This window comes from Chamaea fasciata, unplaced genomic scaffold (genome assembly GCF_029207755.1).
Source record: "Chamaea fasciata isolate MVZ Bird 193981 ecotype frontalis unplaced genomic scaffold, bChaFas1.0.hap1 SCAF_3, whole genome shotgun sequence".
NCBI classification, from domain to species: domain Eukaryota; kingdom Metazoa; phylum Chordata; class Aves; order Passeriformes; family Sylviidae; genus Chamaea; species Chamaea fasciata.
The window spans coordinates 104,325,035-104,345,730 of NW_027094088.1; the positions used below are offsets into that span (position 1 = coordinate 104,325,035).

General features: G+C 44.1%; 1 protein-coding gene across 1 annotated transcript; it reads left to right on the forward strand.

Annotated features, from left to right (window-relative positions):
* The first annotated feature begins 7,707 nt into the window (after positions 1 to 7,707).
* LOC136287545 (zona pellucida sperm-binding protein 2-like) lies at positions 7,708 to 16,957 on the forward strand. Its single transcript, XM_066180325.1, has 15 exons — positions 7,708 to 7,902; positions 8,893 to 9,046; positions 9,899 to 10,107; positions 11,295 to 11,412; positions 12,260 to 12,465; positions 13,079 to 13,196; positions 13,277 to 13,443; positions 13,568 to 13,668; positions 13,760 to 13,881; positions 14,000 to 14,050; positions 14,145 to 14,328; positions 14,411 to 14,534; positions 15,632 to 15,728; positions 15,918 to 16,019; positions 16,552 to 16,957. Exons 1-14 carry the CDS (start codon positions 7,708 to 7,710, stop codon positions 16,007 to 16,009), a joined length of 1,938 nt encoding a protein of 645 aa, XP_066036422.1. The 3' UTR covers positions 16,010 to 16,019; positions 16,552 to 16,957.
* Positions 16,958 to 20,696: the final 3,739 nt, after the last annotated feature.

Below are 20,696 nucleotides of genomic sequence, written 5' to 3' on the forward strand. Positions count from 1 at the left end.
AGGGAGCTGCCTCCCCCTGCCGGGAGCAAGCCCTGATAACATTGGAGGGCACTGCAGGATTCCACCCAGGTGTCTCTCCTTCCACAACAGAAGCCACTGGCCTCTCTTGGTCCACACACAAGGTTTGGAGAAGAGAGCACAATCTGTGAAAGGTAACCTGTACCCCTCCTCCTGGGTCTGACCAAGTTCCATCTGCACACCTGGATCCACTTTACTTCACAGGGTGGAGGACTTTGCTGCCCATGCACAGGTCTCTGGGGACAGATGGAGGCTGTAGGTCACTTGCTGCACAGGTAACAAGACTTTGGTTTCCACCTACCTAATTTTCCATTTTGGTCTTTTATTTTTTTCTCTCTCTGTTCTCCCTATTATTAGTTCATGTGCTTATACTGCAGGATCTGGCTGTTTTTCTTACTGTTCTGGCTGGGACAAGGGAGGCGGATGGCTCCCCCAGGTTGGTGAAACATGATAAAAGCAGAGTGGGGAAAGAGGCAATGTTGAGAACTCGATTATTTTGCTCACAACACAATGTGCCTCTTCTCTGCCCTCCAGTCCCACTGACTCATCAGCTCTGTATGTGCTCCCACTAGGTTTTGTAGAGAGCAGTTGCCGCTCCAGAATTTTTTGGATGAAACTGAATAAACTCTTGCTCCAGGGAAAGTTCTTCCAGCTGGAAATCTATGGTGAGTTACAAGTGGCAGCCCCGAATAACATGAAGGCTGGGGAATGACCTAAATGATCACAGGGTCTGTGATCTGGATGCTGCTGCCATCTATTGATAATTGATAACTCACCCCAAGGAACCTGCAGCACATCCTTTTCACCCTGAGCCAGCCTCTCCCACCTCAGTTTGGCCACTAACCCTACAGAGGAGTAAAGCTGGTAACTACAGCCACAGCCCCCTCTGCCCCGTGCAACCACAGTGCTGGGAAAGGAGAAAGGATGGTCTGAGGAGGAAGGTCTGAAATAGGGTTTTCACTCTTTCCTCTGCTGAGCCCTTACACACGTCTATCAAGGAAAACAAAGGTGACATTGCAGATTGGATATGTCCTGAACAACATAATGACAACAGCAGTGTAGGCTGGATAATACCCAGAAAACACACTCAGTGGGGGCTGAGTTGGTGCAGCAGCAATCAAAGGACTTTGGAGATATTTTTATTTTCTTTTTATTTAACATCACAATGGCATTTAAATACCATAATTCCAATTGGCCTAAGGGGTTCCATTTTCTGCAGAAAACAAAAATCTTTGGAACTAAAATGAAAACCAGAAAATGTTCACATCAGATTGTAAGAAGTATGTGATTTCACCCCAAATCTAATTAATTTCTCTTGAGATCAGTGCACTTTTTTCTGGGTTATTTTTTTTTCATTTGATTTGGAGGCAGAACTGAAAAAATCAAGTACAGAAAGGGTGTGGGCAGAAGGGATAGCATTTATGAGAGTAACTGATACTGCTGGAAAAAACAGACCAGCCTTCAGGCACAAAATGCTGTTTGTTTCTTCCAGCTCTATCAGCTGGTCTCATGAAAGCTATTCCTTCTTCTTCCAAAATTATTCTCACTTATCTCCTGAGCCTAACCTGGCTGCAGGCATGCATTTACTGAAACAGCAGTTCTAAAACTATCTGACATATAGGCATGACAGACAAACCTAGAAATTGCAGTGGCAGCTAGTCAAACCCTATCTATTTGTACAGATTCTTGTGTCTAATCCAAGATTAAAACAGTTCCTTAATCAGAGGGCAGAAAATTAACAAAACGTGATGTTATTAATTCTACCATCATCAAGAGCTGAGCACAGGCAGTCCCTGTCAGGTCTCTTACTTGGCTACTCTATAGGTTTCACAGCATGCAGAGAGAAGCAGCAAACCTGATCAATATGTAAAAGTGCCCATCCAAAACAGGTCTGTGACCACATCCTTCGAGCAGACAAGCAGCAAATTATCCCAACTTGATGACTTTTAGAAACAGATGGGGTTAATAGCCCATAACTCTTTTCTAGAGAATGAAAGGGGAGAGAAAGAAATGTAGGTGATACTTCAGAGAAACTTTCCATAATAGCACTTCAAAGTGCCAATGGCACAAGCTTCTGGAAGCAAGGAAACAGGCATTGAAGTGCACATTATGTGTGTGAGCTTGAGTCATGCCAAACCATCTCATGCACTCCTACACATGCCAGCACAGTGTCACCAGCTCCTTAACAGCACATGTCACTGTAGAGTACCCAACCCACATGGAGAAGAGCTGCCTGAGAGGGCCTCAGCACCACTGCGCCCCAGGACTTGCCTTGAGTTTTACATCCCACATATCTTTCCCTTTTTCTGTAGACTCTTATTCTGGCCCAGTTCTGCTGGATGAGAAATTGGCATCTCGCTGTGGCTATGTCCTGTCAGAGGATGTGTGGGGTAACCCCGTCTTCCGCGCGTCGGTGCTTGGCTGTCATGTAGCCAACGAGGTAAGGCCCAGACACGGGCTTGGAAGCAGCTCAGGCAGTACATCTCGAAAAATACAAGATTGAGATAGTATATGGCATTCTTATGGCATGTTTTGAGAATACTGAACTCAAGAAACTAGTGTTGGGAGTGTAGTGTAGAAATGAATAGGCAATGGCTCTCTGCTGCGAGGTTTGTTCAGTGTGACTGACATGGGATTTCCTCTCTCCATGGAATGACACTTATTTTAATGCTGCTGAGTAGCTGCCAGTTCTCAAGCATATCCTTGTAGCTGCTGATTTGCCAGAGAGTTTCTTGAAAGCCTCTCTGGAAAGAAGTAGGCATCTGCTTGAAAAAGTAATGTTTGCAGTGTGATTCTGGCAGATCATTTCCTGGCTTAATTTGTGTGGTAATATGCCTGTTAACACATGCCTAGGAACGTAGATCACATATATCTATTAGACCCAGATTTGCCTCATGTAACTTTAGCCATCTAAAAGATAATGTCTAGTCTAAACTAGTTGTTTACTCTTCCACAATAGTCAATGGAGAGAAGCAGGCATCTCCAGAAGGTGATTCACCCCCTCCAAAAATATGTATAAAAGTGTAGCCTGGATTTCTAATTTCTAAATGTTAGTTGAGATAAAATGTACCCAAAACCAGAACAAATCAGAGTAGAAACTTCATCGCTTGTCCATGTTTAGTCTGGTTGGTCCTGGAAGCCCCACAGAAAAAATATGGTAAAACTTTATAGGCAGAGGTTAGCTAACAAGAACAGGGATGTACAGTGTGCTGGGCAATGACCTGGATTTCCAGGCTGAGAAATTCTCTGTAAAGGTTTTGCCTTCTTCTGTAGAAAAATACACATCTATGTCAGATAGAACAGTCCATGGCTTTGTATGTGGCTCCTGGGTAGCTGAAGAACCATAAGGATTTTTTTACTGGACTTAGTGTAGTGTTAAACACTAAACAGCATTTTTAGATTAGATCTGAACTACTCAGATCAAAATAAAAGTTCCAGTACTTTCTCTCCATGTGGAGACATGCACAGTCATAAAGAGGAGAAACATGAACCTTACAGTAAGGTAGGTCAGATCTGCCCTTGACCTGCTGCTCCTTTATAGTGTGGTGAGAACAGTGCTGAGATGGGGTCTGAGGCAAAGGCTGTGAGTACTGAGGCAAAGGCTGTGAGTGCTGAGGCAATGTCCCTGGCTCAGTTAGAGCCTGCATACAAACCATTGCAGACAGGGTGGTATGTTGCAGGAGCTGTCACCGCAGCTCTCAACCTGTTCTCATCATTATAAAACACTGTTCTCATAAACAGAACACTGGGCTGCATGGTCCCTTGCAGCCACTCCTGGAACCTTCTGCACCATCAGCTGAATTGCCAGTTTTTCCTCCCAGGCAGATGAGCTGTTTTCACTGACAGTGAACATCAAGGTCTCCTCATTTTCAAGCATGAGGGCAGCTGTCACCTACACCTACCCTATGTACTGCTCCTATGCATCCTGGGCTTCAAGAGAAATTGTGTGTGAAGAAAACTACATGGAGGTAAAAACCTTCCCACTGAAGGCAAGGCTATATCCAAGCTCCCTGCCAGGCACAGCAACCTCCACAAATTCCTGTCAGAAGTTGATTGTATCCCATGTACCAGGCATAATAGCAACCTGCTGATATTTAGCAGAGTGTGTAACTGTAGATCTGATTAGTAACACATTTCCATGCCATAGATATTTTGTATGCTGTGAAACTCAGTTAACTGTACAGATGAAGTAAGGCAAGCCTCTGCAAGCAAATCAACAGAAAGGCTTAAGGCCAAGCTCTTAAGATCATGAGAGTCCCTTTCGGTCATAAAGTGCTGCAGCATCTGTGAGAATGTCATCCTCATATCTGAAATAATAAAACCTAGAGTTTGCAGGGCTGCATCTCCGCTGAATCACACAACTCACAGGACATGACTGTGAGACAGGAGCCACCTCCTGCCAGGTGGTGCAATTGGCCTGCTTGGCCTGCTGCCATCACCTACACACCAGTTTAGAAATGAGGCAGCGAACAAACCAAATTTCATTGCTTTCTGTGCATGCCTGCAACAGGTAGGAAAAAGAAAGCATATATCTCCTGTTAGACCTCAAGGTTGTACAGTCACGTCTGGGTGTTGCAACAAGATTAAACCATGGTACAGGTGTCTTCTGACTATCTTCTTTCCTTGCCTCGCTCTGCAGCATATGTGGGCAAGATTTACACCAGCACCTACCTTAGGTGCTGGGGATCCTGCATTTTTAGGTGTTCAGCCGGCATGGGGAGAGAGAACCAGTCCTGTTAATGCCAATAGCCTGTTTTCCTACACCCCCAGTGGAGAGACCCAGACATACCTGAAGGTCTCCAGAGCTGAATCTAGTTTGCAGCTTACCACATATGAAGCAGGACTTTAGCTTTACCAGTTACACACAGAGTATTCCCACCACTACAAATGTCATGGGTTTTATTTTCATTTCATGGCCACAAAAATTAGTTCCATCAAGAACCTCCATGGAAACACCTTAATTACTTCCAGTGAAAGTAAACTGCTAAACCCTGATAAACACTGCTCCCCATGCCTGTAATAATACTGAAAATCTGTTTGCTCCCATGGTTCCCAAAGAATCTCCTGTGTCCCCAGGTGTCAGTGAAGACTGATGTCCCAGCAGTTTCAAACGACTACACCGTAGCATGGATGTCAGCACTGCCAGAGGTATGAAGGGGTGTCTTTCCTAACAGTTCCTGGCCTGCCTCTTCTCTACTCTTATGAGTCATTCTTGAGGCATAGCTCCATCTCAGACAAAAAAAAAAGGGAGATGACAAATTTGCCATCAAGTACTGAAAACCTCTCAAGTATTTTTAGACCTCTAGACTGAAAAAAGATTTTTAGGTGGGAGAACAGAGTAATAGGCTTGTTCCTTTAGTGGAAACTGAGTTCAAGACAAACAAAGGTAGGTAGTTCTTCACACAATGGGTAGTGAAACTGTCATACTCATCACCAAAAGATGTTGTGGCTGCTAAAACTTTCTTGATCCCAAGGAGAGTATGGAAAAGTTGACTGAAGGGAAATCCAATAAGACATACAAAATACAAAGAAGGTACAGATAGTCCAGGAGTCACTGAGATGAAAAATATGTGAGTCTGGAAAGAATGAGTGGGAAATTATGACAGCAGCATCTCTCTTATGAGGAAAAGCTGAGGGAGTTAGGCCTGTTTGGTCTAGGGAAGACTGGGAGAGGATCTTACCAAAGTACACAAGTATCTGAAGGAAGGGCATCAAGAGGTTGGAACCAGGTTCTCCTCAGTGGTGCCCAGCAGTAGGACAAGAGAGCAGACAGAAACTGATCCACTGTAAGTTCCACCTGAACGTGAGGAAGAATGGAACAGATTGCCCAGAGAAGGTGTGGAGTCTCATCTGGAGAAATTCAAAAGCTGCCTGGACACAATCTCAAGTACCATGTTCATGGGGACCCTGCTCAAGCGGGGAGGTTGGACTAGATGGCCTCCAGTGGTTCCTTCCAACCTTAACCATTCTATGATTCTGTCAATATATATGCTTGCCCCATGTTTCTCATGTCTTACTTGCTCCTGATGCTCATTTTCCTTTTGACTGTGCTCCCACATGGCCATCACTGCAGGGGACTCTGTTCTAGGTCAGTACAGGCATTGCTCTCTTCTTATCTTTGGCACAGTATGGCTACACACTATAAAAGGTAGTCTGTCATTTGGCTCCTGGACTGTTCCAGCAATCAACAGACATGGAGACAATAAGTTTCTTAACAGCACAGGTATTTTGTCCACAGTGGATTTGTTCAAGGCCACCTGTCTACCTTTCTTCCAGGACTGCTAGAAGACTATCTCTAAAGATGCCTTAAAGAGCTTTAGTCTCAAGGATATTTCTTGCCTGAGATGAGCTAGTAGTATCATTCCAGTTACTCCCACTTCTAATAGGAAAATAGGCACTACAATACCATAGCTTTCAAGAGACTTTGGTAGACATAGAACTGATGTAGCTCATCTCTCTCTTGCAGACTCAAAACGTTTCATACCAGCAATGGCAACTGATGTTTGTTTCTCCATCAGGGAGAAAGAGAATAACAGTAAGTGATGCAGTAAAACTGGGCTACAGCTTCAATAACACCCTGTCCCGAGTGTACCTGCGAGCGCCCTACCACAGCAACGAGTCTGATGTCAGCCTGGTGAGTTGTTGATCCCAGCCAGGCACAAAGCTCTGCTGTTCCCACTGCCTCTCCAGAACATCAGCTCTCCTTTTCTGCCTGGGCCCAAACAGGTCAGTGGTGTAAATATGAACATGATCACTTCCACTTCCATGTACAGGCAGCGGTGGCTGCTTTTGCTGATTGACACGACTGTCTCCTGCCCTGTTGGTAAGGATCTCTTCCTTCTTCACTAAAAATAACCACTGAAGGAGGCAGTAGAAAAGACAGTCTTCCCATTCTCTCTAAGAGAAGAGGTTTACAAGCTTCCCTCAGAGGAACATGAGCTAAGAGTCTGTGGCTTTAGTCCTGGACAAACACGGTCCCTGCTGTGACACTACGTTACTTGTGTTCCCAGTACAGTGTCATGCCTTGTCTCTGGTTTCTCAAATCCCCACATTAGATGCAGGAAACTGGAAACAAGCAAAACTGCTATAGAGGAGCCAAGGAGTCTCCCCTGGACTAATCCCACAGCCTTGGCTCTTCTTTTTCATACAGTTTCACGCAAGGCATGCAGCTCTGCATCCTTGAAACTCACATATTTCTTTTCTCTGGAGAGGGAGGACTGGCCTGGCTTTTTGCAGAGAAGTGGTGGCTGCACCTGGCTCTCACAGAAGAGTATTAATGTGAACAAGTGATGAGGAAGCACAAGGTTTTAAGTTGTCAAGATCTCAAAGTCAATATTTCAAGAAGGTTCAAATAGACCAAACAGTTGCTCTGTGCCCTCTTCCTTCTGCCAGTGAGCCCTGGGACAACAGAGCAGGTAGCTGGAAGCACAGCTACCAGTTCTTCTGAAAAAATTAATGATTCATCTGAAACTGGTGATTCAGGTCTCCTTCGAGTGCCAGGGTTTCTGTGACAAAATAGCCATCATTTGGCTAATATCCTACAAGGTGTTGCATCAGTGAAAGCTGTAGAGATATTCTGGTGAAATGGAATCAGGGAAAGGCAGAGACAGGACTGAGGGGTAACCCCAATTGCCCCTTCTCTGGAACTGTCTATCTAACATCACAGGTGGCATCAGCTTCACCGACACTATGCTAACATGGACTGTACCAAGAGTTATCCCCACACTAGTGGTCCAGGAATCCACCTTTCTGTCTAAAAGCATCGTAATGGGAGTGGATGATCAAGTCATAGTGAATCCAGAGGAGATGAACTACTTAATGGAGCACAACGAGACACACATCAGAATAACAATCCCTGTTGGTGCAGAAGGAGGCAAGCTAGAGGTTAGTGCAAATCTGGCACACACAAATAGATTTGAGGGCCCATACTACAGATGCTTCCAAATCATGATAACTTCAAATACTGATTGATTGCTGCTTAAAATTTGTAGATCCAATAAATATTTGAAGAACTAGATACTTCTTCTCTGCGTTTTGAAAGTACTCACTTAGAAACTAGGAATTTATGACAAAACATGGTCGAAGCAAGAGGTTGCCTTTCGTTAATCTATAAGACATATTAAGGCATTAAGAGTGAAGGGATTTCTGGACACTGGAATTTAATTGTCTGTGTCGTTCAGTAATAACACTAGTCCTGGTAAACTTCTGGCCTGGCTCAATGAGTAATTTCCCTGCCAATTTCCAAGACAGCATGATTTATCAAGGGACAGGTTCTCGGCATATTATTGGGGTGCAGTCACCTGCTTTGAACACAGTTTATTCTTCATCAATACATAATCTACAGATACAGAGGCAATGTCAAAAGGAATGTTCAGTAGAACAGAAGAGAATAGTTTGGGCTGGAAGGCACCTTTAAAGACAATATACTCCAGACTCCTCTGCCATGGGCAGAAACATCTTTCACTAAATCAGGTTGCTCAAAACTCCATCCACCTTGAACACCTAGAAAGGAGTTGGTAATATTCCTACAAGATGACATTGGTCTGATTTTCACTTATCCCCTTCAGGAGTTCCCTACTTGTGTAATAGACAGAACGAGAGACATGACTGGTAATCCAGGGATGGTAAAAACAAAAAAAAGACCTCAAGACCTGATACTTCTTTATTAAGGATCTCAGCAGGATCTGAGCCACACATGGTCCAGACAAATGGGCCAAGCTGCCTAACAAACAAGCAAAATTCCCTAGCAAAATCCATGCCATGCTGCACTAGAATGCCATTTGCTCTTCCCAGTGTAAGAATTTTAACCATATTCAGTCATCTCTTTATTAAGTTATTGAGAATTAAGACTTAATCACACATTTTACCTCCTAGAGCTCCATATCTGGTGGTGTATACGGAGTCATTTATTGTATTGACCTGTTTCTGGAGCACACATGGATGGATGCAGGTTGGCAAACCACGAAGTATACAGTCATCAAATCCATCACCACACCTTTCATGCCACAAATACCAACTGTTATCAACAGTAAGTCATTCCTCTCGTTGACTCTTACCAATCTTTTGCTGTGCTCTACATTGCTCCACCTGACCTGTGCCACACATCTACATTCATCAGAATGTCCTCAACTCCCACTTAAAATTTTCTAGGCAAAGTCAACATTCAAGTATTACATTAAAACAAACAAACAAACAAACAAAACAGAACAAAAAAAACCCCTTTAGCCTTAACTTATAAATTGCTGATAAAATGGTAAAAATTCCTTTCATGCTAATACCTGGATTTTTCCAGTGAACACTGGCATAAAGATGCTGTGATGTGCAGTTACCACACTGGGAACAAGAAGTGTCTGAGAGCAGCATTCATTGATGGTATTTTCTCCCCCAAACTGCCTGCATTTGATACCTTGGGAGCATACTGAAATCATTGTGCCACCCAGTGCTGCAGTCATGGTTTTTAAATTTTATTTCCTGATGCATTAAGGCACTAACCATACTTGGAGCTGTCTGGATAAGTGATATAGAAAGAAAAAGGAGCCTCTTACTATACATTATGATAAATTTTTCAAATTTTATGTGGCTGAACTAGATTCTAGATTTCGTTAAAGAAAAGAAATTGCACATCATAGTGCACCTCTAGAAAGTCACTGAACCCACTTTCTATAAAGTTCTATGTATTTGTTGTTAATCTCCTGCAGCTTGAAGCAATTCTCATGTACTCAGAGTATTTCAGATCTGACTAGAACACAAACACTCATTAATCAGAGCCATTAAAGAGATGGCTGTTGGCTAAGTTTCCTGGAATTTGAATGTGAGGCCACCCCAACCGTCTTTGCTATTTGATCCACATCAGCAGTAATTTGATGTTCTCTCCCTGCAGATACTGTGCCAGAGGAACGGCGATTTAATGTTGCATTTGGACACTTTCTTCCTGATGTCTCTCTGGTGGCAATCACAGTAGGAAATGTGCCATTTTCCCTGAGGGAAGCACAGCACCACAGCTTCAAGATTTATGAAACTCCCTTTTCTAATGGAACAAAAGCATTTATCTTGGAAGTCTCTTTTGATGATCCATATGTTCTGAAAGAGGTAGGATACAGCTGGTCACTTCAGCAGCAGAGTGGAGGAGGTGGGGCAGTACATGGTCCAGTTTTTATTAACCAACAACAGTTCCTTTATCATAAAGCTGTCAGTGAGTCTGAGATCATCTGAGTTAAGATTAGAGGCTTTTATGTCCCCACCTTGCTCTCCATAGATCTCTAGGAGATCAGTATCAAGTGTAATTAGATGGGATGAAATGTTACTTTAGTGCCTGTCAGCATGGCTAATGTCCAAGTGCACACTCAACAGGAAGAGGTTTGTCAAGTCTGTATTAGATGCTGCCCTTTGAAACAGGAGTGTCCTGGAAAAATAAATCAATTATTGCAACGCTGGCAAACACCAGTTTCAAAAATCCAGTAACTCCTGAACCCACTGTTTGACTGGTGGCACAGGCCATGCCCCGTGCGAGCATGCCACAAGTAGGCTCAGGGTACTCTAAATGTACTTTTGTTAAGCTTCAGACCATTTGTAATCAAAATATTTGTAAAAGGTATATACTCACAGAGGGATTTCAACCTCTCACTTCAGTGGGAGGATGCATAACTGCAAGTCCTCTACCACTCTTTAAACCAAACCACACAGAGCTGTGATGCTGTTACAAGGAACATTGAGAACACACAGGATTTGTGCAAATAGTTTTCAGGCTGCAGTCAAACCACAGTCAAATTGCATTAAGGATCAAACCAAGAAAAAAAAATCCAGAAGTGTTTCTTTCAGGTTGAACACCAGGTTTTGCTTTCAGAGAACTTTCAGTGAAGGAAAAGAGGATTTTGAAAGGGATCTCTTAAAGTATCTCCTCACACGCTTTATTCAAATGATTACCTACTCCCCTGGGTTCAGCCCACACTCTCAGTAAAGAAGAATTAGGATTTGGACCTGGATCTCCCTCTATGAGCTCTTTCACCAGTGGGCTACAGAGGAACCACCACTGCATCCACTTCTGTGTTCATTTTTTGAAAAAGCACAACATTCTCCACATTTATGTTTGGCTGAAAGAGCTGCTGAATCCAGGCCAGATTTCTGAATAGCTTTAGGCCAGCTGAAGTGAAGCTTTTGGAACCTGAGCTATTTGCAGGGGAGAGGAGGGTGTTGGAATAATTATTTAGTGTTGTTCAGAGTATAAATGCCTGCCTATTCTGAAAGCTGCTGCAGCCTTACCCTTCTCTCTGTTTTAGTATGTGAATAGAAATGAAACAAAATACACCCTCCTGGTCAACTACACCCTTAGCGTGGGTCTGGAGATGACACCCTACTACCATTCAGCAGAGGTGGAGTGTGTCATTGCTGATATTGGTAAGCTTTCTCCTGACATTAACTGGTTTGCATCAACAGCATGGCTGTCATTGAGTTCAGTGAGAGCATCAGAGGGTGAGAGCTTTGGGGGAAACCCCACCCCTCCATAGCTCATTGTTGGTAACAGCCAAGTTGCTGCTCCACTGATGGCAGCTCTTCTGCATACTGGCAAGACAATCTGCCCTCGAGACACTGAGAGCAATAAAACAAGTGTGTAGAAGAAGTTGGCTTGAAAACTCAGTGAACAAGATGCCTCAGAACATGAACATACATCTACTGGCAAAACTTTCAGACATTGCTACAAGTTTCAGTTTGTCCTCAAACACAGTTCTGCCTCCTCATCTAGGGCAGAACTTAACTGACTCAAAAAGAGTGCTCTAATCTCCAAAGACAGCATTTCTGTAAGAGGAAATCATCCACTAAGAGCTGTACATGGCAGGTTACTGAAACAGTTGGGATGTCTGGTATTTTCTCAAATTTATTAGGTTTTTGCATGCCACAAAGATGACAGTCCCCTCACTGTCCTATTTTATATTTGAAATACCTCTTGGTTCAGCTCAAAGAAGGTTGATCAAACAAATGTATTTATATACATAGCTCAGCTTGCCTTACTGAAACAGGGAATGGTCCTGGAAGCAAGCTGGCAGGCCACTGTTGAAGCAGGACTCCCATCCCACCAGATGTGAGCTGGCAGACTTGCTAAAACACAGCCAAGCCCTGCAGACAAATGCCAGCATGCACAGGCTGCTGGGATTTCTTACCTGTGACAGAAATCCCTGCCTGGGCCAAACCTCATCTCTCAAACCTTCCTGCACTGCTAACTCTCCATCCCACCTTCTTCCCACAGAAGTACCAGAAGCAGTTGGTTCCTGTGATGAGGAAAACCTGTACCTAACCCTGCCCACTTTTGGCTTGCACCAGTACTGGGACCTGTACCTTGGTAACAAGCTCCTGACCTGGCATGTTGCCCTCAGCAATGGGTACCTTGCAGCTTCCAACTCCACACACCTGATCTTGCAAATACCTCTGTTTGCTGGGGGACTCATCTATGAGGTACAGGAGCTGTTCAGCAATGCCTTTTTAAAGCACAGAGGACTGTTTGCTCTCACAGAGTCCTACAGCCACAGTCTGTAGTGCTGTGGTATTCCACATATTGGAAAACCTCCAGAGGGAAGGAAGGACTCTGAGCCAGAGCAAGTAGGATAAGAGGTATCAGACATGGACCCTTCTGGTAATGCCATGTATTATGCAATCTGCAGTCCCCACTTGTCTTCAAAAACAAACTCCTCAGTCTTTTTAGTAAGATGAGGCAAAATGTCCCATCTGCACTGAGCCAGAAACAATATTTCAATATAGCTTTTATGAAAGAAGCTCTTTTAAAGGAATTTTTTGTAGAAATATTAAGACATGGCAGGGGAAAATTGATGCTGTATTAATCTGCACTATTCTGCAATAATCAGCCTAAATTTATCTCCATGACAGTGACTGATAAATCCACACAAGAAAACTTGTCTTTTTGCCCCCATGTTGCTTCAGGCTCAAGTCTTCACACTGACTTAACTCTTGTGACTTGTTAATATTTGAGTGGCACAAGCTAAGGAGCAGAACTTTGTACAAATGGATGACGTACTATAACAGGAGACCTCTTCCATCCCCTCCTTTGCAGGAAGTGTCCTTTCAGAAAATTAAAGCAAGGTTTGATGTTGCCCTAAGGAAAGTGAGAACTATGGAGACCTTACAGATGTTCTCCATTAGCTGCAGTTTTAATTCTTCAGCATTTATAAGTAAGTTATGCAACTAATCAATCAATAAAAAGATGTGTGATTCTTTCTTGAGCTCATAATCAACTCTCTGACTTTCTCAGTATGCCACCCAGATGGTACCATAACGGTATCTGCCCAAATGAAGACAGTTCCTGCCATTGACATGAGTAAAACCAAGCTAAGGGACAGCTCCTGCAAGCCTAAAGAATATAATGAAGCCCACGCCTTCTTCAAGTTCCATGTTACTACCTGTGGCACTTCAGTAAGGGTAAGTCCATGGCCAGAGCAGATACACCTTCTGGAAGTCTCTACCCCTCCTGTATTTTCTCTTTTGGTCCGCTGGCCCAGCTCCTGAGAAGAGTGAATTTGTAATGAGCTTCCCATATGCACAGTTTGAAGGTGACCACATTATTTATGAGAATGAAATCTCTTATGAGAAAGAGACTCTTCCAGGACAGAGCATACCAATAATCACAAGAGACCCAGACTACAGGTAGGAGCTGCTGCATGCTGACACTGCTCACTTTTGTACAGCTGCTGGGAAATAGATGTGAACAAGAAAAACGTTGTTTCTTCTATTCTAGACTAACAGTCTTGTGCTACTACCAAGCAAAAGAGACCCTGGTGCTTGGTGCCTTCTCCAGTGACCCAGCCACATCCCGTTCCTTTGGCTCCGGGATCATGTCTCCACATTCAAATATTGCAGGTGTGCAGTTCTCTTCCTCCATTTGTAAATCTCTCAGACTCTTTCAGTCCTAATTTCCCTTGTTAAGATATGCCTTACTTACAACTAAAGAACCTCACTAACATTTCTTCCTCTGCAGCTTACAGAAGGGTAAGACAAGCTCTGAATGTAGTTTCAAGAGTGTCCAAAGGTAAATCTCCTCCTATGGAAATCAGAGAATTTCAAAGTATGTTTTAGTTTAAGTAATATTAAACAACAACAAAACCCCCTGACATTTTCTCGAGATGAATCCTTCATGGAGTTCTATGGGCCCAGCATGACAATACTCAAACAACCCATGGAGCCTGTGTTTCTTGAGGTGGAGCTGAAAGATGAGAGCCCCAGTGTTGAGTTATACCTGGAAAACTGCTGGGTGGCTGGATCTTCAGACTTCAACAACAGCCCAAGATGGAACATCATTGTGGATGGGCAAGTAGTATTGAATGTCCAATGAACTCATCAGCAAAGCCCTAATTTCTGCTTATATCTGTTGATCTTTCCTCTCAAATAGGTGTGAGATTAATGGCAGTGAGTTTACTGCAGAATTCTGCCCGGTACCTGTCAGCCCCAGGGTGAGACATCCTTCTCACTTTAAAAGGCTGGCAATGAGGACCCTGGCACAGCAACTGGAACAGGTAGGATTGAGTGAGAGGCTCACCTCCCACTCACAGACCCTATCCTGGAAGTCTGGATGATGCTCTTAGTCATGTGGTTTAGTTGGAGGTAGTCCTGCAAGGAGCAGGAAGTTGGACTTGATGATCCATATGGGTCCCTTCTAACCTGAGGTATTCTATGACTCTATACTTTGAGAAAAAGATTTAGTCATCTCACAGACTTAAACCCTAGCCAGCATTCAACTCAGCTACTCTGACTGGTGCACAGCTTTGATTCAGTTCTCTTCTTAAATCTCCTCTGTCACCCAGTTGACTTGAGATTGGACAGGCTGGAGTAAACAAAAGAATGTAGTATGTAAATATGATTTTTATATGGTGGTTCTGGCTTTGTGTAGGATCAGATTCATATCACTTCAGCTCAAAATGTCTAGAGCATTGGGATATTACATATCCAAATATCCACATGAAGTTCAGCTCTGTTGTCTCCCATCTGTCTTAGCCAGTCATCCATCCTGTTGGGTGTTAGCCCAATGGGCAGAGAAGAAGAGGCATGTGGATTTGGTCTTAAAGTTTAAGATCCTGTTCTCCTCTAAGGACTAAGGAGAGCAAAGAAAAACCCGGGACAGTCACCCAAGAATGCTTTGCTCCTTGTGCACCCAGCTGAGTGAACTGCCTGTGCTGACATGTACTGATACCAGCCGTGGTGTGTTCACCCTGCATCGGTAGCTCAAGTAACTGCATCATTATTTACTCAGCCTTTCATAGGCACCTCAACTCTTGAACTTGCTAGAAATGAACATGATGCAATTCTGGCTTGTGCTGCTTCCTAAGTGTGCAGCTGCAGCAGGCACCAGATTGAGTTTCTGTCTAGTTTTGATACACTGCAGCACGTGAGGTTTTAACTTGTCCTGTCTCAGCCTCTCATTTACCAAACTGCCTGAGGGCTTCCTTGGCACCAACTTTAAATTCAAGGCAGGTTCCGATAGAAGGTGCCACATGGAAGTGTTCAAAGAAGCCTAAATCTAATCAGATGTAGTTTCTGCAAAAGGCAAAGACAAGACAATGCTCTGCAAAGTGGGATTTGATAAAGACCAAGTGGCACATTTTCTTCTCCTTAGGTGTATGTGCACTGTTTGGTGGCAGCGTGCTCTCCTACCAACACACAACCTGGCAGCACCTGCAGAAGACAGTGCAGCTCAAGCAGGGAGAAGAAGGGTAAGTTGTGGAGGAGAAAAAGAACCACTTCCATGCACCCCTGACCTGATGTTTCTCATAGATTCAGGAGCTCTGACTTTGGCATCTGAAATGCCTTGAGCATGGACTGTGAACATTGATATCACCTTTAACGTGCAGCATGTGTGTATCCTTTAAAAACTACACAAACACACTGTGTATTGCTCTCAGGCTTTCCAGGTCACCCTTCTGACAGTCTCCAGGGCTATGTGCTTGCTGGACCAGTATGGATTGTTGCTCCAGATCTAAGAGGACATACGTAAACTGAATTTGGTAAGAACACCAGGCCCTGTGTACTCGTCCTGAGAGGTCACCATGCTTTGTGACATAAGTGATGCAGAGCCTGTCCTTGAGGACCTCAAAAATAAAAGTTCTGGGACAGGGACAAGAACAGGGAATGGACAGGATTTGCAGTCCCATGGTCTCAGCTTGAGCCCATGAGAGAGGGAAGGAGGAGAGCTCCCTGCCAAGCCAAACACAGGTGGAGTGGCCCTGGAGCAGATGCCAGCAGCAGAGCAGGGCATGCTGGAATTGAGTCATAGCAGGCAGTTTTGGAGCCAGGTATTATTTCAACAGGTTTTCAACAGGACTACCCCCCGTCTGAGAAAAAACAGATCCAAAATTTTAGAGACAAACACTAAGGCACTAAGGCACACTGCCATATTCCAAATGCTTTTGAATGGCTCAAATCCTCCAAAGAGTAGGGTTTCTCCTATAGCTTCATCCACCCTTGGACAACCAGAGCTGCTGAGCTCTCTGCTCCAGCATCACTCCTCACTACAGCCTCTGTGTGTGTCTCCAACAGCACCTGAAGGCTCTTTTGTGCTGGCTGCTTTCCAAATGGTGCCACTGGACACAGGAGCTACTTCTTGCAGGAACCACCAGAACTATTTGCGTGAAGTTTAAAGACCAGATGGTGGGACAGCACTGGAAAGTTCTTGAGTCTGCTAACAGGATCAGCAAATCTTGCAACCTCTTGCCTCTCTGAAGTGGGTACAGAAGAAAACTTACCAGAAAATGACCCAAGGCTGCAAAATAACACTTTGTGTTTCTTCAGCTGCTCACATATGGACTTGCAGATCACTAAAATTATTCCAGCCCTGATTATGGCTACTTCTTCTAATACTTCATAAAGTGACTGCCAATCCTCCCATCTGAATCTAAAAGTGCAAATCTGAAAAGTCAAATAAAAATACACCAGAGCAATGTAAGCACAGAACATCTCCTTGCTAATGTACAACAGCAACCATCTGCTGTATCAACACTGGCCTCAAAGAGCCCAGAAATCACTGCCCGCACCCCTCCAGCAGGCAACACTAGGGCTCATGCTTCTTCCCACTAATGCAGAGTGTTGTCTAAATCATTACATAAACCTGACATGCTTGGAAACCTCATTTTCCTCTCACCTGCCCCTGTATGGAAAAGGCTAACTCTATAAAATGTGAGTTAATGGATACTCTAGCATGAGCAAAAATGACACCTGGTATATTTTTGTTTCTATATATACAGAAAGCTTTTTTGTTTTTATAATTCTTATTATTTTTTAGAGATTAAGTACAAACCTGACACACAACCACCCGTAATCACTCTCAGGATGTGCCTACATTGTAACTGCAGGTGTGGCTGCAGCACATGTAGAAGTTCAACAACAGCACAGAGGGGGCAGATGGCACACTCGTGCTGAGGGCACACTCGTGTTGACAGTACACTCGAGTGCAATCTCCAGAGGGTTTCCCAGCTCCTACAGCCCCTGCCTTCCCAGGCTGGCTGGTCAGTGCACACATGTGGCTCGCTTTCCAAAAGCTACAGTCCTGCCTGAGATGATTACTGAATAAATGACCTCCTACAGCTGTACCTGCTGAAGGAGTAAGATCTGTAAAAAGGAATGGGAGGGTGCTGGGACCCCAGGACCCTCAGCAGCTGCCTGGGTACTACCTTCTTCTGCTGCACAAGCAGTGCACTCTGCTGTCCACAGTCCACACTGCAGAGCCCAGCAAGTTACCGCTCCCATGCATTTGCCAGGAGACACACTCCCTGTTTTTAACAGCAGCAAACTCATAAGTTTAGAAATTTGTAGTCTGGGATGAAGGGAAAATGGTAATGACAAAATGCTATCTCTTCTCAGCACTCTCGGGCCACACAGGTTAGCATCAGGTCTAGTCTGGTGTCACTAAGGTTCATTTGTTTTGCAGCCTTGCAGAGTATATCTAGATAAACTTGTCTGCAATAAGTGGGATATCCCAGATCCTCCCCTTTTTCCCTGGAAAACCAGGAAGGGGTCCAGCAGCATTCCATACCCTTCACCCACCACCTGACAGATGAGATTTTTCTCTTCCACATACACTGGAAGGGAGATGGAAAAGGGGAGACCTGCATTCCCATTTCAACAGGGATTTCAGGTTTCCCCCTTCCAATAGACAAGCCAGAGCAATTCTACATCCTTGGTCTCTTTCTCCTACCTTGGTTGCTGTTCATGATGTAGATGATTTTTACATTGAATTTCATGGTGTGTTAGGGTTAGGCATTCTCTGTTTACCTTTGAGGGTCTCTTTCCCAAGGTATTATTCAGCCACACTATTGCATGGTTGTACTGCTCTGCACCTACATCCTCCTGGGATTATTCCTACCTCTCAGGTGTTGCAGATGGAACTACAACACCTAACTTCTGTCCTAGACTGCAGTTTTCAGGCCTATGGGCTTAAAATGTTCCTTGGATTAGCCTTCAGGAACCACTCTGGTCATATCACTATAGTTGAACAAGCCTCCACTATTCAGCCAATGTGGAGAAAAGGAATTGGGAAAGAAGTTATTTTTAAAGCACAGACAGAGGCACACCAGAGTCCCCATGCTGGGGAGTCCCCAGCCTGGAAAGCACTGATCAGCCTTTTCCATAGCAAAAGGAGTTAGGTTGAAATCTATTGTTGTGATGCCTGGGACACAGCTGGACCAGCTGTTCCTTGCTAGGAGACAAGGATATCCTTCAGGCCCATTACACATGCTCCTTCTACAAACACAAGCGATAAAAGAACTAATCACCATGAGATGTAGGAAGCAATGCTCTGGACTGCATCCAATCCCTCCCTGCTCATGCACTAAAGGGATCCTAGAAGGAGAATCTTGGAAATAATCTTAGTAAACAGACCAGTGTTCAGCTCAAATGGTCATAACATGATGAAAGGGGGGCCTCCAACTTGACCAGATCTCTCAGCAAACTGTTTTCATAAAAAGCAACCAGACCTTCCATTCTGCATGAAGGCCAGTGGCTGGGGTCGAATCTGTTTCACTGATCCATCCTCTCTCTCTGTTAAAAGGATGAGACAGGTGAACAGTCATCTGCTGACATAAAAGAATATTGGATATTATCCTCCCACTAGCAATCTTCAGTTTTGAACATTGTTTTTGCTTTTCTGAATCCTTCCCCTCCTGACAGGCAACAGAGAACATAACCTGCCTATCTGAGCTTGACTGAGACAGAGGTGTTAAATCCCCACAAAATTGGAATAGTGCACCTTTCTCTCCTCAGTCACTTTTTAACAAGGTTACCTACCTAGACAAGAAGTGCACAGTGCAGCCCTCACTTGGAACAGCCCAAGAGTTTCAGGCTTTTCGTGCTGACTAAACCTCCCTTGCAGTGGAGGGGACATATTCTGTCTACTTGACAACCAAACTCTTTGGCCTAGTGTGCTGCAGCTTTCCATTTGGAAAGGCTCTCCTTGTCCTCCATGCTGCACTTACACTAAACATGCATTAAACCCTTCTCCCACTGCTCAGTGTCCTGCTAACATTGGCATTCTGTCAGTTTTTCCCACGTTTCTCCAAAAGCAAGGGAGAGGCCTTGCAACATGGATAGTTGTGTGACAACACCTCCTCCCATATATTTCAGTAGGACAAATGGAGTCCTAGGAAAAAGTACAGGGTGATGATGTTACTCCTTGCTGTGTTCTGTAAGGCAGTGATGTTATTCTTTGATATTCTGTTATGCATTATTGAATTCACGGGGTTTTTGTAAGTTTAGGGGTAAATCATCAGGTGAGAGCAGTTAGTCATTGCCAAATTAACCCTGGCTACAGGGAAAGAGAGGGGCTGCCAGTGATGGCTGTGGAAGGAAAGTCAAGGGTTTGGGACAGCAGGTTTATAGGTAGGAAACCTTGAGAAAAGCAGCTGAGAATTACTCACATCTGAAATATTTCTGGCCAGAGTAAAGAGAGTCACAGTACATTAGCAGCAACCATCTGTTTGACTTACTAGTGCAACCCCATGACTTTGACAAGGGCAGTGGAAGAGGCAGTGTGACCCAGGAGCTCCACAGAGGTGTGGAATTCTCCTGCAGAGACAACCCCTAAAGCCCAGTGAAGGTATAAAGCTACAGCACCTCACATTGCAAAGCATCCAAAGCACACAACCCTGCTCCTTTTACAGGCTGAGAGGTTGCCTGAATTTCACAAAACATTACATAAAAGAATTTTATTCCTCTCCACTAGGCTTTTAATTCTTAAACTTTTATAACAGGAAACTTCACAGGACAAGGGGAGTTACTAAATACATCGTCCTCTTCAAGTTTGGGGGCTTTATTATAAACTTTATATACTGAGCATTATGCCCTATGGTGTGGAATATCCCTTTGGTCAGTTTGGGTCACCTGTCCCACCTGTGTCTCCTCCCACCATCTCAAGCATCCCCAACTTCCTCCCCAGCATGGCAGTACAAGCCCTGCTCTGTGCAAGTCCTGCTCAGCAATAACAAAAACATTTCCATAATATCAACCCTGTGTTCAGTACAAATCCAAAACACAGCCCCATACCAGCCACTGTGAAGAAAACTAACTCTACCCCAACTGAAACCAGTAGGGCTATTTAATAATTTCAGGCTGAAAACCTGAAAGCCAGAGAACTAAGTGACTTCTGTGCATGTGAAAGGGGAAAATGTGAAAACCCTACTGGCCAAAATTAC